The sequence below is a fragment of the Podarcis tiliguerta genome (genome assembly GCF_965153285.1).
Source record: "Podarcis tiliguerta genome assembly, chromosome: Z".
NCBI classification, from domain to species: Eukaryota; Metazoa; Chordata; class Lepidosauria; order Squamata; family Lacertidae; genus Podarcis; species Podarcis tiliguerta.
Genome location: NC_139553.1, coordinates 34,877,977 through 34,905,715, shown reverse-complemented (window position 1 = coordinate 34,905,715; position 27,739 = coordinate 34,877,977). Strand labels below are relative to the sequence as shown.

At 39.7% G+C, this 27,739-nt stretch overlaps 1 protein-coding gene across 1 annotated transcript in view; it reads left to right on the top strand.

Moving 5' to 3' along the window:
- The window catches only part of DIAPH2 (diaphanous related formin 2), a 334,973-nt gene that overhangs the window by 89,283 nt on the left and 217,951 nt on the right, over positions 1 to 27,739 (top strand). Inside the window, exon 17 of the mRNA XM_083422248.1 lies at positions 181 to 295. Coding sequence (XP_083278374.1) covers positions 181 to 295 — 115 coding nt within the window. The remainder of the gene's footprint in view (positions 1 to 180; positions 296 to 27,739) is intronic.

Here is a 27,739-nt window from a genome sequence, read left to right as displayed (position 1 = left end):
AACTTATCTCTTTATGCTTACACTCCCACTTCTCTTTTGTTTGATGAAGAAGTTCGAAGTTGAAATACTGCTTTCTAAAAATTTCCTGTTCGATTTTGTGGCTTACATCTTGTCATTGTCATGCATTGTACTTAACTGATGATTGCACAGTCACTAAGCACCTAACAAATTTTATTTCAGGTTGAACCACAGGAAATAACAGAGAATTGTTTTTGGATAAAAGCAAAAGAAGAAAAATTTGAAAACCCAGATCTGTTTGCAAAGCTGGCTCTCACTTTTGCTACACACATGAAAGGTAGGTACTTCGTTCTTTTCCCCTAAATAGTCTGTGAATAATAGATATGTAATTTTTTGCTTTTAATATTGTTATACCACCAGTGTGCATGGTGTTTTAAAAAGTAACATAAGCAATAAATAAATAAATAAATAAATAAATAAATACCATTGGGCAATAATTCCAAGATTCATACAGTCTACATTTAAAAGGGGAAGATAACAGGAAAGAATGAAGGAGATGCAGGTAGGGTAACAGGTACAGAATATGTGTAAGTTCGGAGTAATGTAGTCAGAGTAAACAGAGTTTTGAGGAAGCATTCTGAAGTAAACATGAATCACCTGTGCTATGGAAGGGAGTCCTAGCATAAAGGACAAAGGGAAAGAAAAGGCAGTTATTCCCAGGGTGTGGCTGCTGTTGCATTCTGACAGCTTCTGGGAGCCACAGGTGAGAGCTGAGTGCAGGGTGGAGACCAAAGGGATACAAACTACCCCAGAAGGAACACAACATGTTGCTCCACCAGAGGTACTACCACTCCTCTAAAACCCTAAATAACCTGCTAAACCAGGTGAGAGTAGCTAATGTGTCTCAAACCCTCAGTGAGTTAGGAACTTCCCTTTCATGCAAGGACAGGCTCCAGCAGTTGAGACCAATAGTAGGTCCAGTGTTCAAGAAAGTGGTGTCTTGTGCTTTAGAGCAGAGTTTCCCAACCTTTTTCTGACCGTGGCCCCCTTCCAACCTTGTTTCCTTCCTGTGCCCCCCATGGGCATAGCCAAAGGTGGGTGGGTGGGTGGGAATCTCAAATAACTAAAAATCAATACAAATCAATACACACCTGAGGTTCTGCCCCCCCTAACAAAAGCCTGCCCCCCTAACAAAAATCCTGGCTAAGCCTATGCCCCCCCAATGGTAGAAAGGTATATATTTAAATGTTTTGTTTGTAAACATAACATGCTTTATTTATATTTTTTATAATTTATACAAAATACAGTTACATAAAATGATAGGAACATAATGAAATATTGTTGAAGCAGATAAACATGGAATCAGAGATTTGGAAGGGACCCCAAGGGTCATCTTTCTAGTGCAGCCCCCTGCAACATAGGAAACTCAGGTAAAGCATCCATGACAGGTGGCCATCCAACCTCTACTTAGAATCCTCCAAGGAAGGAGAGTCCAGAAACCTCCAAGGAAGGGGAGTTCAGTCCAAAAGGCACACCGAAAGTTCTGATATATGGAATAATTTTAAAAAGCAAGTGGTCCTCACTGACCTGACCCAAAACGATCTTGTAATCTGGAGGAGCCCTGGCTGCCTATAGCCCCACACACCCTTACCTGGTAGCAAGGCCCACTGAACTCAGCATGGCTTTCTTCTGAGTAGACAGTTATTTACTAGATGCAAGTCAGCAGCACCAAATGACCCTGCTTGAGTGGTGCTGGGGTAGATTTTAACCTGTTCCTTGTAGAGCTGGGTGGTTGCTCTGCAAGGTTGGGAAGGTTCCCAAAAGGTTGGGAAACATCTGGAGGCCTGATCTGCTAGGCGCTGGGGTGGATTGTACCCCGTACCTTGAGGAGTCAGGCCCAGGCTGCCACCCAGCCCAGCACTGGTGGCAGCAGCAAGCAGCTCTGGCTCACTCAGCCCTACCCATAGCCACCTCACTACCGCACTTACCTGACCTGGGGTTCTGGATCATGGGCTCTGCTGGTCTAAATGTGAGCCTCAGAAATCGCCTTCTCCTGCTGCAAACAAACCAGGACTGCTCCATGAAAATACATGTGGCAAAAAGGAGCGCTAGGCCCTGGTGGGCTGCCCCTTTACCTGCTTGTGATTGGCCAAGCGGATAGCCTGTCAATCAGGATTTTTTAATTTTAAAAAGTGTTTTTTCCTTCACTTCTCACTTCCCCCTGTGGCCCCCTAGCCTCGTGGTGTGGCCCCCCATTTATGCAATTTTTTACCTTGGAATATCCTGGCGGGGCCCAGGGGGTCATATGACTCCTGTTTGGGAAACACTTCTTTAGAGGGAAGTGAGGGGCAGATGGGGCTTGTCAACCTGAGAAGGTAGCCCACCTGGGAGAAGGAAAACTAATCTTAAGCCTCCACTTCCTTGTGAGTCATCTCCAAGAGAAGAAAAGGCTAAGCAGTAAATCCTAAAGAAAGTCCCTAAGATGGCTGGATGGTGCTTTGGACAACTCCTTTAGCTAAGTAGTTCCCCATGTATTGTTCTGTTTTCCTTTGGACCACATCAGCAAGGTTGAGAGGGGGATATTGCTGTCTGGGCAGCCCAGGGCCTTCTTACACATTTCCCAGGCTTGCGCCCTGGAGAGGTCACGTTTGATGCAGTGTTTTTTTCTGGAAAAATACATGCTGGTACTCACCATGAAGTTGTTACAGTAAGTGCCACACTTTTGAACAACAAAAACAGTGCCGGTACCCTTGAGTACCCCCAGGGGGAAAAACCAGCTGCTTTGGTGCTGCTAACCCAGTAGTTTGACCTAACTCCTAGAGGCACACTTGGTTGTCTCTCAAGACAAACAGATTCCAACTAGACTTTCCAACTGCTAAGGGTTGTAGAGCTTGAAAAGCCAAGGTTATGGGGCAGGAATGTTTTATAGAATCTGTTGGAGGAGAAAGGGCTATGTTGGGGTTTGAGTGAATGTAAAGGTGAGGATTGGGACGCGGGTGGTGCTGTGGGTTAAAGCCTCAGCGCCTAGGCCTTGCCGATCAAAAGGTCGGCGGTTCGAATCCCCGCGGCGGGGTGCGCTCCCGTTGTTCGGTCCCAGCGCCTGCCAACCTAGCAGTTCGAAAGCACTCTCGGGTGCAAGTAGATAAATAGGGACCGCTTACTAGCGGGAAGGTAAACGGTGTTTCCGTGTGCGGCTCTGGCTCGCCAGAGCAGCAATGTCACGCTGGCCACGTGACCTGGAAGTGTCTGCGGACAGCGCTGGCCCCCGGCCTCTTTGAGTGAGATGGGCGCACAACCCTAGAGTCTGTCAAGACTGGCCCGTACGGGCAGGGGTACCTTTACCTTTACCTTTAAAGGTGAGGATTAATTTATGTGTATAATTCTCAAATAGAGCATTATAGAATTCTGCAGTTGCAATACGGTTAAAATACTTGGAGTGAAGCCTTTATTTTCATATTTCCTGATAGAGGCCTTTCAGTCTCTTCTCATGTAGATCCAAATTGGGTTTCCTGGGTGATAAACAGACACCAGAAATAGGTTTTAATAAGCTTTTAGTGAGTATCATAAGATATGAAGTACAATGATTTCAAATTTGCTTATTCTAGCCTTTGGACACAAGGCATATTTTTGTGTAAATTGCATAACAGCATAGTAATTGTGCTCCTGGGGTATGCTAGACATGAATTTCCTCTACATGGCTAAGGCAAATAACTGTCAAGTGTTGTCAGGTTTGTTGCAGCATTGCTTCTCCAGTCAAATTCAGTTAAGAGATCTCTACTGAATGCAATAGTAATATATCAAACTCTAATTTAGGCTTAGTTCCCCCCCCCCTTCCTGTCTAGTTCTCTTCTCTCCCCCTTTTCCTATGTTATATCCAAATCGCCTTATACTTATCCCTGTTGAAAATGTAAATGGAGACATCATCAAATCCTTGAGGTCTGATTTGTTGGCTATATTATGAGGGATTAAATGATAACCATACATTAAAGTTAACCCAGAAGAAGTATTTCAGCTGGGTGAGATTTATGGTTGGTAATAGTTAAGGAAGTGACAAGAGGTTGAGCACTAACAGGTCTAATAAACTGATGGCCACGATGAAAGCGTTTTAGCAGTGGAATTGCAGTGAAATATTAAAAACAGCAACCTGCAACAGTAAAAATGCTGCTAAAATTATTTTTACCACAGTTTTGATCGCAGCAGATGTTGTCTGTCAGATTTCAAGCTGTGATATGGTATTGCTGGAAAACCAGGAAGGATTACCCTGAATGTTCACATCTGCCTTTACTACATCTATAACCTTTTTATTAGCCACTTTTAATTTGGCTATGTTACTAATTTACCATTACTCATTGACTTTCAAATGTTGTTCATTAACTACCACAAAACAAGAATTTTTAAATAGTTATTATAAACAAAATGTTGCTTACCTACAGACTTAATAATTTTGTTATAATATACCATGTTGGGAGTGGTAACCTGAGTGTTAAATTTCATTATCATTCCTAAACCTGTGTATTCATGTGACTATGTCTACAAGAACTATGTACCTCTTAAATAAATTCAGCAGACAGAATTTTATATTGCCTTCAACTGACTTATTTGACTTATTTGAAGGTACATTTATAGCTTGGTGAATAGAGAAGCGGAACTAAATGATGCCAGAAGCCTTGACTTGTATCTTAGGGCGGTCAGCAAGTTTGGAAACTAGATATAGCTGCCATGGGTTTAGTTGTTCCAAAGGCACGTTTTTGTGATGTCAAGATTGATAGCTACCATTATTTGTAATGTTGCATCTTGAAAAGTCTGAAACTCGGTTCAGACAAATACATTGATGTATTTTCCTTGTGTTCTGTACAGTGAAGTGGAAATATCTGTTGTTGTTTTTTTTCCCTATCAAGGGGGACCGTAAACTTCTGCTGTTTTCTTTATGAATCTGCACTAATATAGATGAATGCAAGATTATAAAGAAGGTCTTGACTGACAAATATGTGAAATTTATTTTTAACTGTGTGTCACCTTTCAGCTGAATGATGGGGGGAATTAGAATCATAGCATTTGAATCCTCATCGCAATTTTTTTTAATGACTTTTGGGCTTTAAAAAACCAAGAATAAAAATAAAAATAATGTTAGGGGGAGGGGAGAGCAGCTCACTAGTGTGTGAGAACACATGTTTGTCTATACAGCTTATGTAACCTGAAGTATAGAGTTAAGCACTCTTAATTCTTTTATTGATTTTATTTAATCTTTGCTTGCTTAACTGTCAGCTAGGGGTGTGTGGCTTTGTGTGTGTGTGTGTGTGTGAAAGAGAGAGAGAGAGAGAAACAAACTGAATTTTAGCTTCCTGTTCAGGCTTCCCAGGCTTCCCATTCAGTGAAAAGTGGAAAATCCTTGCACCTTTTTAATACAGTTACAAGTGTGGGAACACAGTGTAGACTTCAGTTCATTTGCAAATTTTCATTTTATATTTATAAACTCATTACAAATGTGATTGCAAATTAAAGTAATATGCAGGGGTTACCTTCATCTCGTCGATTGAACTTTTGCAGATATCTGATGTTCACTTTTTCTTTTTGCCAGAAAAGCCTTTTCTAGTATGCATGCACAGAAGTTGTTTACTTTGATGTGGAACTCATGGTAAAATATTATGATTGGCAAATTATGGAAACACTTAAGTCAGATACATACAGGACACTTTTAGAAACAATAGCAGAAAGAATTGACATGAGCACTGGTAGAAGCAGAAGGGATGTACCTCATTTGATAAACTTTGTTTCAAGTATGAAATCATAAGGGGAGGGGGCAGAATCCCAATTACTCAGGAAATAAGTAAAATAAAAAGGGAAAGTTCTGAAGAATTGTGTTAGACACATTGAAGGAGTTTGGAGTTTTCTGTCTGTTTTGAACAGCAGACTCCATACCATATAGCATTGCTTCTGTAAGACCTTCTAGTTTCAGCACTGGGGGTGACCATTTTGCATGGGAGTTCTGTTGCTGGACCTGCGTGCATCAGCAGAGTGTGTATAAACACGCCCCATCTTGCTCTGTTTTGCCGCCTTCTGGGTCCAAAAGTACCCACGCATCTCTGTGCCAATTGGATGTGCCTAAAATTATCTCTGCCTGTAATAGGTTGCTGTTTCTTTTGTTGGTGAAGAGAGTAGTACCAGTGGCGTAGCGTGGGTTGTCAGCACCCGGGGCAAGGCAAGTAATTTGCGCCCCCTAACCCGGGGCAAGGCAAGTAATTTGCACCCCCCCGCTGCACTGTCCCTCCCCCAGATAGTCCCGCGCTCTCTCTCCGCACCGCACCGCACGCCTGGCACCCTCCCCTCCACAGTGGGCGGCGACCCGGCGGCTCGGATCGGATTCGCACAGCCAGCACTGCAGTGAGAGAGAGTGAGTGAGCCAGGTAGGGGCAGAGAGCTGCGAGTGCGAGCGCGAGCGCGCCCCCCCCCAGATGTTGCGCCCGGTGCGGCCGGCCCCCCCTGCACCCCCCACGCTACGCCACTGAGTAGTACAGTGGTACCTCTGGTTACATACTTAATTCGTTCTGGAGGTGCATTCTTAACCTGAAACTGTTCTTAACCTGAAGCACCACTTTAGCTAATGGGGCCTCCCGCTGCCGCCGCACCACTGCCGCGTGATTTCTGTTCTCATCTTGAAGCAAAGTTCTTAACCCAAGGTATTATTTCTGGGTTAGCGGAGTCTGTAACCTGAAGCATATGTAACCTGAAGTGTATGTAACCCAAGGTTCCACTGTAGTTGGTAATTAAGACCCTTCCTCCATATAAAACACTCTTTGAATGTGTGAACAAACTTCCTTTGATTCTGCCAAACCATTTAAAGAACTTGGTGAGTGGCATTACAGGAGAAAATTGGAGAAGAGGCAATAGCTTGGCCATTGCTGATTGTCAGATGGAGACCAGACTTACTTTCCTCAGCCTTTTCTGATGCACCTAATGAACAGCAACCTTTGGAACAGGGGTCTGCAATCTTTAGACAAAAAGAGCCACTTGGACCCGTTTCCGAAGGAAAAAAAACTGGGAGCCGCAAAACCATTGTGACATTTAAAACAAATATATCTCCGGAGCCGCGATCTGACAGCGGGCGGGAAGGTGACGTCGGGACGGTGTGTGACTAACGCACGCGCCGCCCCCATGCGACGTCACAGCCAGTACAGCGCCCGCCACAGTGGGGAGTGTCGGGGCGCACAATGCTCCTCCTCCCCTTGCTAGTATCCGCCCCGGAGCCGCGGCAAAGGTGTAAAAGAGCCACATGCGGCTCTGGAGCCGCGGGTTGCAGACCCCTGGAACCATAGGGTTAGGGTATGACAAGATTTATGGCACTTCCCCTGTACAACTGGCTTGCTTCTGGATAAGAAACTGGAACAACTGGGATGGTGACACATGGGTAAACCTTGCTTCCAAATGACAAGGCGTAATACTGGAAAGCGATGGCTTCAGTGACAGGGTATACATATATCCAGTGTGACTAGTGGTTGATATTTTAGGGCTTTTTAAACAATTTTTTTTTATACACTTAAGATCATTTTATTATAAGTTGGTGAGAACCTATTTAGTATGTTTATAATTTATTTTTAATAAAAAATATTTCATTTTCTGGTATATACTTATTTTTTTCTGGTAGGAAGGCAATTACATCATACATACAATCACCTATCACTGTGGGAGTGACTCTGAAAGGAGGAAAGATCTGCTTTGTCTCAGCAGATAACTGAACAGTTTACCTTTCTGGAAGAATGCAAATGACCAAGGGTGTGTGTGCTTCTGGAGCTATTCTCTTTGGATTTAGAATATGATATAATTGAATGAAACCAACCTTATAATTAACAGGAATGGATTTAAATGTTCAAAATGTGTTGGTGACAATAGGGCAGGCAAAATTGACTGTTAAGTGGTTTCTGTTTAACTTATCAATCTTTCAATAATTGCTATCTGACGCATAGTTCTTAATAATTGAGATTGGCTAAGTCACAAGACTTATGGAATAAGCTTGATGCATATTCACAAAGCAGGTTTCCGTTCTTAGACATAGTTCTGACTATTGTATTTTTTTGGTTTCTGAAAAAGAGTAGAGGCTTAAAAGTAGCAATTATCTGGGTCTGTTAGAAGTACACTAAGATACAGCTTCATTGCACCTGCTGTTCAATACTGCTTCACATGTTAGCTCCTGTTAGCTCTAACTACCAGCCATGCTGCCTAGGCTGATGAGACTTGAGTCCAGTAGCAACTGGAGGTCCATAGCTGTGAACCTTCAGCTGCCTGAAGATGATCAGTAAGCCAATTAAATATTTCTATTCAGAATACTGTCTAGTTGTGATTCCTGCTTTGCAGGAGTTTGGTCTACATGACCCTTGGTAGTTTCCATGATTACATGATACTGTGTGCAGGATTGCATTGTGAATCCAACAACAGCTTGTGTCATGGAGTTGATCAGGCTGATATTTTATTGAAAACTTTAAAATTGATTGTTTTATTGGGGAAGTATCATATTTTAATACAGTTTAAATAATTCTAGTGGGGAAGGTGATGGGGACCTGAATTATGTTTGACCTTATTAATTTTAATTGTGCATGATTTAATAAAGGCAACATTATGACTTTACAGGCTACAGTATTCTTTATCCTTTTAACTAATGACCTTGTGAAATGTCACACCTTGTGAAATGTTGTGTCAGAAGAGTTCTTGATGTATTTAAACTCATCTTTGAAGGTCAATAATTCTATTAGGCCATTTTTTCGGGAATATGTTGACAGAAATTAGTGATGTAGCCAAATGCTAGCTGACAGTGTCGCTTAAAAATAATGTCTAGCAGTTTGGTTGACTTGAAAGAGACCTAACATAAAGACTTATGTTGGTTTAAGTCTGTACTTAAACCAGTTGAACAATTGAACAAAAAGGATTGTGTTAATTTTTGGCTCTTGTAATTTAGGTTGTGTATTCTGCTAGTGAAGAATAGTGATACTCTGAAGAAATTAATTTTGTGTACTGTAGATCAGGAAAGGTAGTAATTGATATATAAAAGCCTTTAATAGCTGTGCATAATGACAAAGTTCCATTGCCAGTTTCTAGAGGGTGAGTGAAACTACTTCTTTTCTTCTTCTTTTTCTTCTTGCATTTTGGTCATTTCACATAATTTGTGTTTTTATTTATTTGAAAAAATGGAACGCAGTATAAAATTATCCCTTCACCCATTTCTATGACGGCAACCCTGAATTTTAGTGGGTTTGTGTCCAACTATGTTATTACTTTCCTTAAAACTTAGGACAATTAAAGCATTGAATATATTGCAGCAAAGCTGTCAGATACTTAGCAACAAGCAGATGCTTCCAGATGAGAGAAACTTTCATGATTCTTTTCACTTATATTCAGGAATCCCCATATGAAACTATTTCTTCTAAATTTAGTAATATAAAATTGCATAATTTGGGTTGCAGGCATGAACAGATAAAACTTACACAGTGTTTTGGGAGATAAAAGTATATTGGGCCATTCTTACTTACTTAAAATCAAATATTGGGTTCCTTCCCTTCCCTTCTGCACACTAGGCTTCCTCTGATTTCAGAACCAGCCACAAGAGGGCACATTTATGAACAAGACTGGTTCTTCAGTTGCAAATGGTTGTTAGTCACAAGGGTGATGTGCTTGCCATGATGCAAGCATAGGCTTGGGAATCAGAAATCTCTGAAGGTGATTAATGGGAATAAAGGAATAAATAACCCTTTGTTGGAGTCTTCTTGGCTTCAGACTGCAGGTGGCTCTCTTGATCTTCTGGATAGCTCATGCTGAATAACTTTAGCCCAGCCTTTTTTTTAATCACTCCTCACATCCCATTATGTATGTGAGTGCCACACAGTGGATAACGGATAACTGTTCAAAGATTAAAAGGCTAATTTTCAACTGGGAAATAGGGAACTGAAGCAAAACAGTTAGGTATCTCAGTATATGATTTATACGAATGTCAATATTGCCAGTGTTAGTGGAGAAGCTGCAATATAGTCATATTACCTATGTGTGTGACTTTAGGACTGTGTCATTGTTTCATCAGTAAGAATTCATTCATAAAGTTAGTTGTGCTCAGGTTTTCTTTGGGGGGGGGGAATTCTGGATATTTGATTTTTTCAAAAAAATTGTTGAATGGTTCCTTGACAAAGTGGCCTAGAACACAAACAGGATAACTTTCACAAATAGGAAATAATTTAATAAACACTTTATCTATAGCAAAATTCAACCCAGACATTGAATCTTCATTCTCATTAAACTTTCATAGCCAAAATTGCTGCAGAAGAACATGGATTGCAAATTGACCTTAAGGATGATAGACGCGGCTTTGCTGCAGCTGGGCCATTGTTTAAAAGCTTCGCTGTGTGGGCCTCCCAGGAATTGCTTGTATGTTCTCTCTTTTGTGTAAACTTTTTGTTTGAGAAGCCACTCTGCAAACACTAGCCATTCGATAGCACCTGCTTCTGTTGTAGGGTGTGTGAGTCTTTTTTTGTTGTTGAGAGAGCATCAGTCCACTTCATTCATCCCTATACAAAAGACCTCAATAAGAAGCAGGATTCCAGTGACGCCAGCCCAAACCAATGCTTCTAGCATCATTGAGCTTGTAAACATTGAGCTTTCTCTGGTTTATCTTTTGTTCAACAGACAGTTATACAGGAACCTATTTTTCAAAGTAAAATAGCCACCGTGGGAGTGTAGATTTATTCTCTTTCATAAGGAAATGCAGATAGAGATAGATATAAATATAGGCAAAATGAAGTTAGTTTTCCAAGGCTAGTTTTTACATTGAGTTTATTACTTAAAGCAGTGGTTGAAGATGACTCGCAGATTTGTGGAGTCTTATCTGAGAGTTTTTAGTGAAATGTTTTGTAAGCATTTGTTTGGAAGTCTTCAGAACCTACTTTAGGTTGTAGAATATTTACTTATTGTAGCATTTAATGCCTTTACTGAATTCTGTTGGTGGTTAGCTTGTTTTTATGGAGAGAAGCCTGAAAACAAACACCCCCTACGTTTTTAGTTAAACATATAGAAAAGTGTGTCTGAATTTGGATTCCAGAATTAAGAGGTAGATTTTTTGGCTCAGGTTCAATGTAACACTGAGCTGCAGCTTACTGCTGCAAACCGTGAGTGTGTTTGAACTTCAGGTTTACATGTTCTTCCACTCTTTTTTCTTCCTGGTGCATCCCAGAGAAGGAAATCCAAAGCAACAGTTTAGACTAACTAAACTGGTTTGCTGCTACGTTTGTTGTTTAAAATATGGGTCTGTACAAATAGTCTAATCAGTACAGTACAGTACCTTGGAAATCGAACAGAATCTGCTCCGGAAGTCTGTTTGACTTTCAAAACGTTCGGAAACCAAGTTGCAGCTTCTGATTGGCTGCAAGAAGCTCCTGTAGCCAATTGGAAGCCGCAAAAGCCACGTGGAATGTTAGGATTCCAAATAACGTTTGCAAACTGGAACACTCACTTCTGGGTTTGCGGCGTTTGGGAGCCAAAACATTCGACTCGCAAGGCGTTCGGGATCCAAGGTACAACTGTATATGCAATTGCAGAGGAAGTGGTAGTCATGCCACTAAGAGAACATGTAAATGATGACTTTCTCTTTGGTGTATGATGTGGGAGGGGCATTTTGCTGAGCCAAAAAATAGAGAAACAAGGCCTTGCTCATTTGTAGACACTTATATACTATAAATTGCATGTATATACATATATTATATACTGTAAATTGCATGTATATACATATATTATATACTGTAAATTGCATGTATAGAACATGGCGACCATTAGAATTGATGAATTAGGAATATCATGCCTTGTGAATACCATGACCTGCCTTTGAAGGAAAAGCTGGCAATCTAGGACTGGTCTTGTCTAATACATGAGAGAAGGCAAAAGGGAGTTAAACAAAAATATGGATATTTAATGAATTCAGTTAATACACTTGAGATTTCTCTGCTTCAGTGTTAGTTCTTCCTAACCACCTTCTGATATTCGTGAAGAATTAATTTTCTAGTGATCCAGGCCAGGTGGGAATGTTATCTTAGCTACTTAGGAACACTCTGTTTAATATTCTCCATGCTAAAATTAAGTAATGGCAGAGGTGAGGAGGAATGAGTGAGTTTGGGATTTACAATCACTGAAGAGGTGCCTCAGTATAACAGTGAGCACTATATTTTTCTCAACGTTGTTGGTCTCCAAGGTCCCCATTAAACAGGATAAGGATTGCTACTTCTCAGAACTTGTCAGATCCATGGCATACAACTTGCATGCACAATTGAGGCACTAAGGACACTGGTCTACCTTTGTGATAACCTTGTTTATACATTTAGAGAACATATTGACTACTGTATGCATTATTTCTACAGCAGAACTAGAGCTGTTCTTGTAAAGGTTTTGTAAGAAATACACAGGAGGAAGGAAGCAAGAAGCTTTGGATTCTAAAATGTCTAATTCAGTCACAGTGATACAGTGCTCAAATGAACTGTGGCAAATTTAATGAGCAATCGAGGACAGAGACACATGTACTGGACACACTAGGGAAAGAGATTATGTGTACAGGGACTAATTAGCATGAAATATGAATACATTCGTATAAGTAGTCTTGATCTATGGGCCTCCTATATTATAGGAAATGATTTTTGCATGAGTTTAATGAAGAGAAATTCAGAACTTGGTCTGTGGTAGAGAATTTTAAAATAGTACTTGAGCTTTTGGATTTCAGGAAACTTAAATGTTGTGGGGGAAGTTGTGCTAGTGATGGCCTAAATCAAATCAAAAACATATATCTTTCATATTGCAATGTCAAAGCAAGACAATATATTCGTATAGACTTCAGTAATTTTATCTAATGAACATTAAAACCAGATATGTGAGGTGGGATACATTCGATTACAGCGGTACGTCGGGTTACAGACGCTTCAGGTTACAGACTCCGCTAACCCGGAAGTTGTACCTCAAGTTAAGAACTTTGCTTCAGGATGAGAACAGAAATTGTGTGGTGGCAGCGCGGTGGCAGTGGGAGGCCCCATTAGCTAAAGCGGTACCTCAGGTTAAGAACAGTTTCAGGTTAAGAATGGACCTCCAGAACGAATTAAGTTCTTAACCCGAGGTACCACTGTATAATTATACAAGTAGAGCAAACTGTACTATTGTACTTTGTGACTATTTAAGCCTGTTCCTTTCCTCTTCAATTTCCTCAGCCTTCACTTCTAAGAAGTCACTCTGATTATTATAGCTACAGTATTTTGAAAAAAAGTCCTAAAGTGTAATTTTTATTCACATCAACTATAACACTGCCCATAATACTTTTAATGGCTGCTCTGGCCGACTATATTTCTCTCCACATGGCTACTCCATTGTTTGTCCCTCACGGCTTCTCTCTATTCTCCCCACATCTACCCTCTCATCTCTCACCTCATTGGTGTTCCCGTCCCCTTCTCATTGCTCCTTACCTTCCTTCCCTTCTCACGATTGGGAAGGCCATGTCTGTCTTTGTCTTTTCTTTCTCTCTCACCTCCTCAGTGTCCAGGACATACAATGAAAACACTTTCAGTACTTGGATGGTCTCTAAGGTGCTACAGGAAGGATTTTTTTTTATTTTGTTTCGACTATGGCAGACCAACACAGCTACCTACCTGTAATGAAAACACTGCTAGTGTCTTTGCTCAGGTATCATAGAATCTCCGAGGGTAACATGGACAGGTTGTAAGAAACTGGCGGCTGCTTCCTCAAATTTTGTACAGTGGTACCACGGGTTACATACGCTTCAGGTTACATACGCTTCAGGTTACAGACTCCGCTAACCCAGAAATAGTGCTTCAGGTTAAGAACTTTGCTTCAGGATGAGAACAGAAATTGTGCGGTGGTGGTGTGACAGCAGTGGGAGGCCCCGTTAGCTAAAGTGGTGCTTCAGGTTAAGAACAGTTTCCGGTTAAGTATGGACCTCCGGAACGAATTAAGTACTTAACCTGAGGTACCACTGTATTTCTGTCACAGAGGGGAATAGAGAATGTGACAGTTTTTTGGTATGACCTTGAGGACACTGTCGTACCCATGGGCACCATGTTGGGAAAGCCTGATTTAGTGCTACATTTGCAAGCTAGTATGGGCTTGATTGAAGACTTAGTGTTGCAAGTGCTCCCCCTCCTCCCCATGAACAGCTGGACTTTACTAACATTTAGCTGAACTTTCAAGAATTTAGTTTCTTGTTTCATATGATTTAGAGGTCTTGTTTTAAAAGAATCTTAACAGTTTCTGAACAAACCAAAATGGGATGGTTTTGAATGCCGGGGGTAGGGGAACAGTACTTAAAGTTCTTAATGTAAAAATGTTTCATTGTACTCATTGCATTTCAGAATTAATGATTTCCTTCATCAGGGGCAAAATTTTATACCAGCAACGTGCAAAGATTAACTTAAAATGTTTTAGATTCAGGTAGGTAGCCGTGTTGGGACGCGGGTGGCGCTGTGGGTAAAAGCCTCAGCGCCTAGGGCTTGCCAATCGAAAGGTCGGCGGTTCGAATCCCCGCGGCGGGGTGCGCTCCCGTTCCTCGGTCCTAGCGCCTGCCAACCTAGCAGTTCGAAAGCATCCCCAGGGCAAGTAGATAAATAGGGACCGCTTACTAGCGGGAAGGTAAATGGCGTTCCGTGTGCAGCTCCGGCTCGCCAGAGCAGCGATGTCACGCTGGCCACGTGACCCGGAGGTGTCTCCGGACAGCGCTTGGCCCCCGGCCTCTTGAGTGAGATGGGCGCACAACCCTAGAGTCTGTCAAGACTGGCCCGTACGGGCAGGGGTACCTTTACCTTTACTTAGGTAGCCGTGTTTGTCTGACACAGTTGAAATATAAATTAAAAAATGTCCAGTAGCACCTTAGAGGTATCTGAAGAAGTGTGCATGCACATGAAAGCTACTGGACAATTTTTTTATTTTTTAAAAAATATTTTGACACTGTTCTCCTTTTAAACACGCCGCCTTCAAAGGACCAGGTGTGCAGCTTAGGGATCATTTTGGACTCACAGCTGTCCATGGAGGTGCAGGTTAATTTAGTGTCGAGGGCAGCTGTCTACTAGCTCCATTTGGTATGGTGGCTGAAACACTGTCTGCCTGTGCACTGTCTCGCCGGAGTGGTACATGCTCTTGTTATCTCCCACTTGCAATGCTCTCTACATGGAACTACCTAATACATAATGCATCAGCTAGACTGGTGCCTGGGAGCAGCTGCCAGGACCACATAGCACCAATTCTAAAGGATGTATACATGGGCCAGTATGTTTTTGAGCACAATTCAAAATTTGAGCACAATTCAAATTGTTGATGTTGATTTTTAAAGCCCTAAATGGCCTCAGACCTGGCCTCAGGTAGAGACGCTCCTGAAGAAGTGTCTCTACCTCCACTGTCCAGCCAAGACAATGAGATACAGCTCTGAGGCCCTTCTGGCAGTTCCAATACTGTGAATTGTGAGGCTACAGCGAACCAGGCAGAGGGCCTTCTCAGTAGTGGCACCCGTCCTGTAGATATCTCACCACCCCGTCAGATGTCAAACAGACTTTTAGAAGACATCCGAAGGGGGCCCTGTTTAGGGAAGTTTTTAAAGGTTGATGTTTTACTGTGTTTTTAATATTTTGTTAGGAGCCACCCAGTCAGATGGGGGCATATAAGTAATAGTAATCATTATCATTATAATAATAATGGGTTATGAAGATGATTTGTTTAGCTAACTAGGGTCTGTTATATACCATAGTGAAACGAAACACTCGCAAAATCATGACCATAAGGGAAAGAGAGAATATTGTACCTGTGTGCATGTGATCACAGGTTTATAGCTTGAGCATCTACCAGTTTGTTCATTCATTCATTCATTTTATATTCTACCCATCGTTCCAAGAAAACCTACTTAAACTATGGTTCAACATTATATGTGAATCTACACACAGAAATTCATTCTTAGAGGCCCTGAATTAGTTATATGGATCTGAAATAATGAATATTTTGGGTGCTAATATTTGACACTTTCTTATGGGCAAACTTTTATTGTTGCACAAAAAGAATCTGGGTATGAGTTATCAATTTATCTTTAATTTTTGACATACAGTGGTACCTCAGGTTACAAACGCTTTGGGTTACAAACACAAACTTTGCTAACCCGGAAGTAGTACCTTGGGTTGAGAACTTTGCCCCAGGATGAGAATGAAAATCGTGCGGTGGTGGCACGGTTAAGAACGGTTTTGGGTTAAGAACGGACCTCTGGAACAAATTAAGTTTGTCACCCGAAGTACCACTGTACAACAAATTTCTTGTAGGATATCAATGAATATTGAATCTTAGCATTCATTGCTAAAGCACAGTTGGGCATAATGCAGCCATTTTTGTCTAGGAATGATTTGGATTTCTTCAAGTGTATAGCTAAGAATTAATTTACTATATAATAGCATGCCCAAAAATAATCAAAGATCACAAAGATTCTAAATGCAGTGAAGAAATAAATATTCTTGAAAGCTGATAATCGGAATGAAATAGATGGGTTTAGACATATTTTTCTTAATAATGTCTATATATATTTCATATGTGTGTGATGTTTTCTGCTAAATTCATGGGCAATACTAGAAATTTCTGGAAAAATCATACCATCAGCCTAATTTTATGTCCCTGTTCTACACACACATTAGATTTTTCTTTCAGAATACAATATTTTGAATTATGGGTGGAAATTGACAGCAAAGCTGAATAAGGCTGTTGGCAGACAGCTTCCAGTATCTAAAAGTGTGTTGATTAGACATTCTAAGATAATGTGGCATTTGTGTCTTACCAGAATACTTCAGTCTATGCAACAAATGATTAAACACACAAGAAAACCATTCATAAGATGCATGTCATAAAAATACTAATCTTTTGTGTGTAATTGTCAGATCTTTTTTAGTCATTAAACTAAAACTAGTTTTGATCATCATTAGTGAGGAACAGGATGCTTGATGAATAATTTAGTGATTGATTTTTTGTATTGCCTGATGTATGTGTAGCCACAGCACTGAGTATTGCATGTCACCATTGCATCTATTTTAAATAAAGTGTCTGTTTGCTGATGAGTACCACAGCCATCATATTTATTCTCTATATTTTTGGAATTGGTCTAAACTTCTCATATTAATTTCTCTATGAAGTTATTACATTGAATTTAGTGAGGTTTAGTTTTACCTGCTAAATATAAGAGAAGCAAGATAAAAACATCCTTTCATTCCTTTTTGTGACAGAGTAGTAAGAACAGGAGCGCCTGGTAGAGACTTGACCTCTTTGGTTTTATGTAGTGTTCTCTTTATTAGCTGAACCACTGTAAAAGTAGATATATATATGTGAAGCAGGACACACACACACGAAAATTGTTTTGCACATCAGTTATGAAGTTTACTTATCAGGACAGAATATTCCTATAGCTATATTATATATAGATAATATAGCAATAGCAATATATATTGCTATTTGTCAACTTGGAGTCAACTTAGAGTTCCAGTTTCCCAGCTTAGAAGTGACAGAATCCTTAAAGAAAACACATATATTTTCCTCTAGATTTGTCACAACTTTGCAGATATCTACAGAAGTAATCTCTGCAATGAGCGGAAAAAATACATTTTGAATTCTAGGATGTGTGTTACATCCCTATCTAGGTTGGTGACAAAGGGCATTAAAACAAAGTATTGAACTCATCTAAGCTTTTAAAATCAATACTAAGTTGCTACCCAAGCAAGAGTAGCTATTATGCTTGACCACAATTAAACTCCTAATGACACAGCCTGGGAAATGCTAGCCATTTTAATATAACTTCTGTCTAGCTATCACCAATGGGAATGAGTGACTTCTAAAAGATGAACAATGCTTCAAGTATGACCATTAGAAAGTAAATGATCAATAGCAAAGAAAATGAGACATTTAACTGGAATTTATTAAGGTATATTTTTAGCCTGGAATTGAGTCTGTGTGGGAGAAAAATGGAAGTGCCACAGTAGGAATTTGATCTATTTCTGTTTTCACCTATCTTATAGTTGCAGTGCAGACACTGTTTCCTGTCATAGTTAGGAGACTGGGGCATGCTGTGACCTTGCATGCACCTTGTTCTGCTCTCTCAAAGTCCTCCCTCTTCATTTGCTTTGACCTTAACTTATTTATTTATTCAACTTATTAGCCACTTACTACAAAAAATCTAAAGTGTCTTGCGGAAATGTTAGGAGCCAAAAAGGCATTGTTTAAAAGCAAAAGGATACATTTCAATAACTAGTAAAAAACCCCCCACAGAAAATAGCAGAAAAATTCAGCAGCAATAACATTTCAACAAATAGGTCACTATACAACTAGAGGCAGTCCTGCCTGGGAGAAGAGATGTTTTAACCTGGTACCAGAAATATGTTAATGATGGCAGCAGATGGACCTCACAGGAAAGAGCAATCCACAGATGGATTGTCACAGCTGGAAAGGCCATCCTGCAGAAGGCTTTAGATGAAGACTGAATGGTTCAGGCAGGTTCATAACAGGAGAGGTGCTCTGAAAGAAAGTTGTTGTGATCCTGTTTGTAAAGGGCTTTTTAGCTTAAAACTAGCGCTTTGAATTGGGTTTGGAAACATATAGGCAACCTGACCAACTGTGCCAAGACCAGTGTTATGTGATTGTCTCTCCTCAAGCCTATCAGCAGTCCGGCAGCCAGATTCTGCTCTGACTGCAATTTCTGGATCATCTTAAAAGGCAGTTGCCATAGAATGCATTTCATTAATTTAATCTCGAGGTTACCAGAGCACAAAGGACTGCAGCCAGGTTATCCCTGTCCAGGTAGGGTCACAACTGGGCAACTCACTAAAGCTGGTGTCACTGCATGCCACCAAGGTTGCCTGTACCTCAAGTGACTCCCAAACGATAGATCTTCTCTTTCAGAGGGAGCGTGACCTCTCTCAAAAAAGGCTAAACATCACAAATATGGTCAGAGAACTATCTATCCGCCATGTCTCAGTCTTGGCTGGATGAACCTGCAGTTTACTGGGCCTCACCCAGCTCATTATTGCAACCATGAAACAGACTGACACATTCACCACCTGATCTGCAGAAGATGAAGAGGAGAAATAGAGGGAAGACAAAACTTTTCTTTAGTTGCAATTCATTATTTAAGTGGGCAGAATACTTTTCAGAGCAAGCAATCTTGAATACACCTCTTTAAGGGAAAGAGCTGCTTCTTTTTCTTGTATGTCATATGCTTCCTTCCAGAAATAGAAGACAACAGTGGCTTTTAGCACTCAAAGTGTATTTTATTTTAAAATTGTTATAGTTTAATCCTCTCTCAAGTTTTTCCTCACTCTTTAATTTTAAAATGATTTGTACAGTAAGGATAGTGTGATTTGTGAGACAGTTGCGCAGCTTTCTTAGGTAATATATAGCAGTATACCTTTGAATGGTATGTAGACAATGATATTTAGAACTTTTTATGGGCATTTTGTGTTTCTACTCTCAAGGCAGTAAATCAGCCCACTGCTTGAAAAGACACAGGAAAGAGAGAGAAAGGAGGGGACAGACAATGTTGAAACAGTAATTTATAATCAGGTTTTCCATGTTGTAATCCATTCATTCCTTAAACAAGAGTACTTGCTAACTGGTTGCTATAAAAAACTACATTTGCAACTAAAGACCTAGATAGCATGTCTAATTCTTCTTAATTCAGTTTATATAATTCCACCTATCACTAAAAGGCTCCAGAGTTGGATGCATATAATACAAAAATGGAAGAAGAAAATTCAGCAAATAAGCAGCCAAACATTTCCAAACACAAATAAGCATGTAATAAAAATAAATAAATAACTGGCATAGTTCCTTAAACCCTCCCATAGCTTTGTGCAAAGAGGTGTCTTCAACTGCTGTTGAAAGGTAGACAATGTCAGTGCCAGACACAAGTCAGAGGAAGGTCATTCCAAAGATGGGGCACAACTGCTAAGGCTGTATCCTGTATCTAGTTCCCTGTGCTTTTTACCTGGTAAGGGAAAAGGTGGGCATTCAGTTGTAGTGAGGTGTTTCTTCAGGTATTTGGGTGCCACGTTATTTAGATCTTTCAACACATTGAATTGGGTTAAGAAATAAATAGGCAACCAGTACATTTAACTACACTGTTGTTAAATGTACCAGTTAACCACCATGACATCTTCATTCTGCGCTATTTATAGATTCTGAGCTATCTTCAAAGCAGCCACAAGTTTGACACTGTTTCACACACTAGCTAAACCTTATAATAGGTACTTGTTGCCACTGATACCACTTGGGCTTCTAGTGACAAAGCTAGTTCTAGAAGTATACCCAAACTATGCATCTTCATTGAAGGGAAGTGCAGAGCAGGCTATCTGTGCAATATTCAGATGCAATAACCTCCAATCCATAGCTCCTTCATCTTGTCAGGATTCAGTTTCAGCTTGATGGCTAATGTCTAGTCTGATACTAATATTTAAATATATTCATATGTTTAAGGCTCATATTTATCCATGCTCAACCATGACACCTTCTAGATGATTGGTAAAACTTTTCCTACTTGAATTTGTCAAATCTTGTTTCTAGAGCCATCTTTCTTAGTGGCAATCACTCATAAATTAAATGTTAATTATGCATTTGTAAAAACTTGGTATCTTGGCCTGCAATTTCACTGTGAATTCAAATGAGACTTCAGTGCTTTCTGGATCTTTGAAATGTGGTTGACTATTAACCATTCCATTATACAGTGGCTTGAATACTGATATAAATATGTGAAAGAGAAGCTTTATTTGGGTGAGAAATATTTTCAGTCAGTTTTTGAACATATTGGTAGAGGAATATTGATGGCACCAGAAGCATATGCAACTAATGTTTGCCTGAAACTGTATCTGTTCTTCTATCACTTTTGTATGTGGGGACTGATTAAAAACAAATAATACTAATAATAATTTTATTGTTTATACCCCAACCAACTGGCTGGGTTTTCCCAGCCACTCTGGGGGGCTTCTGGCAAAATATAAAAAATAATAAAATGTCAGACATTAAAATCTTCCCTGAACAGGGCTGCCTTCAGATGTTTTCTAAAAGTTGTGTAATTCTTTATCTCCCTAACATAGAAAACCTGAATAAGTGATATAATATTTTTAAATGGTGATAACCACAGTAATACATGTAATTCATAAACTTAAAGAGGATATATTGTTTGCAGCTGCCACATTATACAAGGTTTTTTAAAGGCTGAAATTGGAATACATCAAAGACTTTACCCAGTATTTTGTAATGAATGCAGTTCTATTAGAAATTGGAAACTTGTATGCAAGCAATATAGATTGTCTGATTTGTATAGGCAGAAAAAAGTTTAACATCAAGTGAATATGCTATGCCTATTCCCTTATCTGGATAAATGGCTGATGAATATGTATTTTTTTGCACGGGCACATATGGCAAAAGAGAGAAATGTACAAAATAAGATGAAGGATCTGAAATATTTGTGGCAAAAGTAGTTGCTTTGAAGTTTTGGATAAATAGCTGAACTATGTGGAATACTTATCTCTTTCCCTGTTTTTTCATGTTTATCCCAGGTGGAGTTTGTGTATTTAATTAAAATGAAGAAGAATATTTACAGGTGTTCTTCTACTATGTTAATTTAAATTCAAGGATAAAGTAGAATTATTCATACAAACTCTCAGTAGAATGCTTCTGGCGGAAGACTTTATATCTATGTAATAAGTAACTCTTTGGACTAAGAATTGTGTTTGCTATACTCACAGCTGTCTTTCAACAACCAGTGTCTGAAAACCAGTTAAAAGAAACTGGCCTTTTGGTTATGAAGTTTGTTAATGAATCACTTACAGAGGGCTGTTTGCTGAAAGGCCTTAATGTTTCTTAAAATGCCAGGGATCTCTTCTATGTGTATACACAAAAACACAGAGATGCTTAATAGTATTCCCAGTCTGTAAATCTTGCTAATTGTCACAAGTTGATAATGGAGAAGGGAAACTCCAGAGGTTTGATTTCTAGAACTCACAACTGGATTTTAATAACAATAAAATGATTATAAAAATAGAGGAATATGTCTCCTCATCTTCTGTTACTCAAAGAGAGTCACATTTTAAAATATTAATATTCATATTATATCACATTAAGTCAAATAGGTGTTATTTTTGCAGGTTAACATCTAATTGGTGAATCATAAACAGCACTGAATCTGCTATTTTTTGCCCCGAAATTGTTTTGTTTTTTTACTCACTTAAAAAATAAAGGTTCTGGAAAGAGTTGGTTGTAATGATATACATTGCACTTTGTTTAGGTATGCATGAATAATCTGAAGCTGACTCTATCAGGCTGGCTGATGAAGCAACATTATCTCACATGCTTTTGGTTTTGTTCTTATGCTAGCACTGACAAACAGATGCAACTTTACATCAATTATTCTTCTCATTTTTAATGTAGTTTTCATATCTGGCAGGCTTTGATACAGTAACTTTTGATTTAACTTGATATCACAGTCTGAAAATGAATCCTCCTTGTCCTTAAAAAACAAAACAAAAAACCACCTTGTCAGGATTGTTGGCTTTTATGATTACAGGGAGGATTGGAATGCAGCAGAGACACTTTATTTTCACTGCAGGAGCTGATAAATGTGCAATTTGCATCTCTTCCAGGTGGCATCATATGTATGCAGTTAGATCACACAGCTGTTGACTTAATTGGAAAATGGGTGTGGCTAGCAGGTGCTTTGGAAATCTGGGATGAACAGCTATTCTCAATTCATCTCGTATTGTATTGTCTTCAGCAGGTTGGGGAATATGGATAATTTCATCAACAGCATCTGATTCCCTATCAGTCTGTCTTCTCCCTCCACCCCTGGCCTGATATTGAGTATTGTCATGTGGAAGATAATAGTGAATATCTGCTTCCATAAAGCCCAAGTGATCAGAGTTGTAATATAATTTTCTCTGAGAATACCCTGGATGTAACATTAGAAAATTTCTGTGAAGCTGCTAGAATTTTCTTATTTTTTGTTTCTAGTACATAGGAATTTTACAAAGTTCTGACCATTTGGTAGACTAGTTGTTTATCCTTTTTCTATTTCTCTGTAGAGTCTAAGTCCTTGTAACAAGTTATACGGAATAACTTTGATATATTCTATTGCAACAGAGCCTGCCTTTTGAGTAAATGTCAAAATGGTAATAGCCTTTCATCTTATATGCTCAGGGACAAAAATGGGGAGTTTTTAGGAGGCTAAATAATTTTAAGGGGCTCTGAAAGCCTTTCTTATCTATTGTTATGTAGGAAGTGATGTTGTTGAAGTCTTCCCACAGGAAAGGATACATGCTGACTGCGACTGGGGTGAACAGGGTCCATTACTTATGAAAGCAGAATTGTATATTGAAGAATTTTGTAAAAAGAGAAATCCTTATTTAAATAGTGTCCAGGTCCACTTGTGAATTGTTAAGAAAAAGTCATTGTAAATTGTTGTCTTTATTCATAACAAATGGACATCCGGCTGCAGAAATAAAAATTGCTTAGAAACAGCAAGCAGCTGTAAAGATATCACTAATTCTACTATCTTACATTATGTTCCCTAAGTTAATCAAGCCCCACCTATTTAGAGGTTTCAGGTGCATTAATTCTGTGAGAGAAGGTGTGTGTGTGTGTATGTAGAAGTTAAGAAGGAGGAAAAAGAAAAGGGAAAATCTGTGTTTATATTCAAGTTTTGATGTAGTCTCTGACTGCTATTGAAATTTAACTGCTTTTTACAAATACTATTAGCTGGTTTGCTAAACCAAGCCTTGTTTTAGTGAGACCACATAAACATGTAGCCTATGGAGGGGAGTTCACAACTGCTAGTCTTTTTAATGGGAGCAGGTGGCACTGTGGTCTAAACCACTGAGCCTCTTGGGCTTGCTAATCAGAAGGTCAGCAGCTTGAATCCGCATGACGGGGTGAGCTCCCGTTGCTCTGTCCCAGCTTCTGCCAACCTAGCAGTTCGAAAGCACACCAGTGCAAGTAAATAAATAGGTACTGAAGTGGCGGGAAGGTAGATGGTGTTTCTGTGCCTTCTGGCTTACATCACGGTGTTCCGTTGCACCAGAAGTGGTTTAGTCATGCTGGCCACATGACCCAGAAAGCTGTCTGTGGACAAACGTTGGCTCCCTTGGCCTGAAGTTAGAGGAGCGCCGCACCCCATAGTCACCTTTGACTGGACTTAACCGTCCAGGCGTCCTTTACCTTTTTTACCTTTAGTCTTTTTTAAAGCAACATTGTGCTAAGCTAAGCTAAACCAAGGTTTGGCTTAGAATGCCACCGAAACTGAGACTCGTGGTTAAACTCTTTCTTCACTAACTATTAGCTATAGCCAATGCTATTTCTCTTTTTTTAAAAAAATGTTTAGGTATACTCTCATTTTGACTCAAGAAAATCACCATTTTATAGTTCGAATCGGGTAAAATAAATACAGTAAATGGAGAAAAGTACAAAGATTCACAAAATGTTTAGGGGTATGTGTCCCCTTGTGCCCCCCTAGAAAAAAGCACTGGTTATAGCCAATAACAGTTGGGTAGACCAGGATTGGATAGCAATGTTTTTGAGTTATAGCTACTGTCAGTTGTTTGGGTCATGCTAATTACCTTGCTTCAGTGGACCTATCCTGCATTCTTCTTTCTGTTTAGTCTTTATTGCTTGTCAGATCTCACCCACTTTCCCTTTCAAGATCAGTACTTGCTACTTCACCATTTTTCAAGTGAAGAATTGCATTTAGACCATCTCTCCATAGCTGCCTTTAAGTATCATGTATGTTAAGAAAATAAACTTCATCAAAATATTCTCAGTTACTAGATTTCAGAGGAATCCTGTTAGCATTGAATTCTAGGGAGTTTTTTTTAAGTAGGGGGAACAAAACACCTGGAGGAAAGTTGCTTGGAATGATGAACAGGGGTATTATTTATATATTTCCTTCTTTAAAAAATCATTAAAAGGCTCAGAAAGATTGCTATTGTATTACAAAGTGCTGCATTTGGCCTCTCTTCCATTGTATTGCTTCACAGAGGGCACCTCCCTCCCTTCCTCTTAGGAACAAAATCTTTATTCTCTTTCCCATGAGTTACCTGAAAGAGTCAGAACTGCGCTCTAAGCAAAAGCAGACAGAGCTCCATTCTGATATGACCCAGGAGCAGTTCTGACTGTCACGAACAATTCCTTCCTTGGGGATTTGGTTGCAGTGCATCCCTTCAGAATGCATCATTGACCTTATTGTGTCCCAAACTAAATAGACACTTGTACTAAACAGGCAAGTGGGGGGGGGGGGGGGAGGCTAGCGGTCACATTGATTTTGTGAAACTTTTCCCATCTATAAAATAGAACTTTAGATATTGACTTCACATACTGCTCCCCCCTAAATTTCAGACACAATTTTTATACAGTTGGAGGAAGCAGGCAATGCTACCATAACTTAGGTATTTAATGGTTCATAAGAATAATACTGTTAAACATCATTGTAGATCACCCTGAATAAGAATTCTTGTTGAAGAGAATTAATGATGTTGTATCCTGGCAACCTGACCGGGGTGGGGGTTGAGGAGGGAGAGAAACCACTTAACCACAGCTTGAATAATGTTTAAAGGCTAATAATTTTAACAAAGACTCTTCTGCTCTCTTATTTTTGAAAGCCAACCATGAAACTGTCTAGAAAAAATGAAAGTAGAAAGCTATCCATTTTCTATTAATTTCTCTGTATACTACAAATGCTTTAGAATACTTCAACATTTTAATTAAGTGTGGGTAAAATGTTATGACTGAAACAGAAGGTAATAAGCCCACTTATTAAATCCTCTGCTTCATAAGAACAAGTTTCACGTATTATAAACATGAAGAAATTTAAGTGGTGCTGTACTGACCTCTTGTTCTATATTCCGGCTGCTTTTCTTCAGTTGCATTTTGATTTCATCATTCAGTGTTGAGTGCTGTGTGCCACGTACACTACATGCTGACTTTTCATATCTCTTGAACTTTCCACAACAGAGGGTTCATAAGCACTAAAGTGTTAGTCTATTTTCCAGGATACTCGCTCCCTTTAACATCATTCTTTCCGCATGGAGTCATAAACACAAAGGGAGATGGCTTTCTGATAGTCAAATATGCATTCAAACCTGGGGGTTCGAACCAGGCAACAATTAATAACATGTAGTAAAGTCTCTTAAAACTGAAACACCTACTTAAGAATGCTTCCTTATTTACTAGTCATGAATGCTTAAGCAATTGTAAAACTTACATTGCTTTATGCTTCCCCCATCCCTTTCAGAAGGAATTTCAAAATACTAGGAAGCAAGCAGTGCTGCATCATAATTTTATGAATGGTGATGATCAGAGGTTTAGTGGTTCATAAGAAGGTCCCCTTTTATTATTTCATTATATCTATTTTTAAAATTAATATATCACCCTTGGGTATGTGGGATGTTAGGGAGGAATAGCACCTCTGGTGGGGGACATGTTGTACCCCCCTCTGGGGTAGTTTATCCACCTTTGGTCCCCACCCTGCACTCAACTCTCACCCGTGGCCCCTAGAAGCAGTCAACATGCAACAGTGGCCACATCCCTAGAAATGGTTTTGACTGGCCGGCTAAACCAGGTGTCTCAAACCTTTGGTGAGTTAAGGACTGCCCCAACTTGCAAAAAAAGAGCTCTGGCGGATTGAGTAGACAAGGCCAATAGTTGGTCCAGCAGTCCAGAAGGTGAAATGAGGAGCAGATGGGGCTTGCCAACCTCAAGATGGAACCTTGAGATGGAAGATAACCCATCTCGTAGAAGGAAAGCTCCAATCCAAAACCTCTGCTGCCTTATGGCTGTACTCATTCATTAGAAAGGCTTTGAGAGTAAGCCCTGAGGAAAAATCTTCTACCAGTCTTTGCAGCCACAGCAGGCGCACTCCATTGTCTTTTGAGATAGACAGATGCCAGCAAAAACAAATACTAGGAATCTCATGGTGGTTTACAGCATAAATATACAAAATATCAATTTTTTAAAATAATAAAAACATGAACTAAACCAAAGCAATCCAGTAACCCTCCCTCCAACAAACAAATTTTAAAGGACATAGAATGTTAATCAGCCAAAAGCTTAGTTGAAGAGGAATGTTTTAGCTTTGCACCTAAAGATGTATAATGAAGGTGCCAGGTGAGCCTTCCTGGAGAGAGCATTCCACAAATGGGGAGTAACTGTAGAAAAGGCCTGTTCTTACGTTGCCACATTCTGGATGCTTCATTCATTAGCTCCTGTTCTGCAGCATTTTCTAGTGTGCCTTCCCAAAGTAAGTTGTCATGTCTTCAAAATGTAAAAGTTCATGATCCTACCCAATTAATAATTGATGACACATTCACATGAAAAAGAACCTTCAGGGGAGGCAAAAATGTTTTCTGAAATGCTTCTCTCCACCTTCAATTTCATACTCGTTTATTGCTGTATTCAGTGAATCTTTCTTCCTATACAGTGGTACCTCGGGTTACAAACACTTCAGGTTACAGACTCCGCTAACCTGGAAGTAATACTTTGGGTTAAGAACTTTGCTCCAGGCTGAGAACAGAAATCCGGCGCTGGATGTGTGGCGGCAGCAGGAGGCCCATTAGCTAAAGTGGTACCTCAGGTTAAGAACTGTTTCAGGTTAAGAACGGACCCCCGGAACGAATTAAGTTTGTAACCAAAGGTACCACTCTATACATGAAAACTGCATCTTCCTATACAGGGATACCTTGGGTTACATATGCTTCAGGTTACATACGCT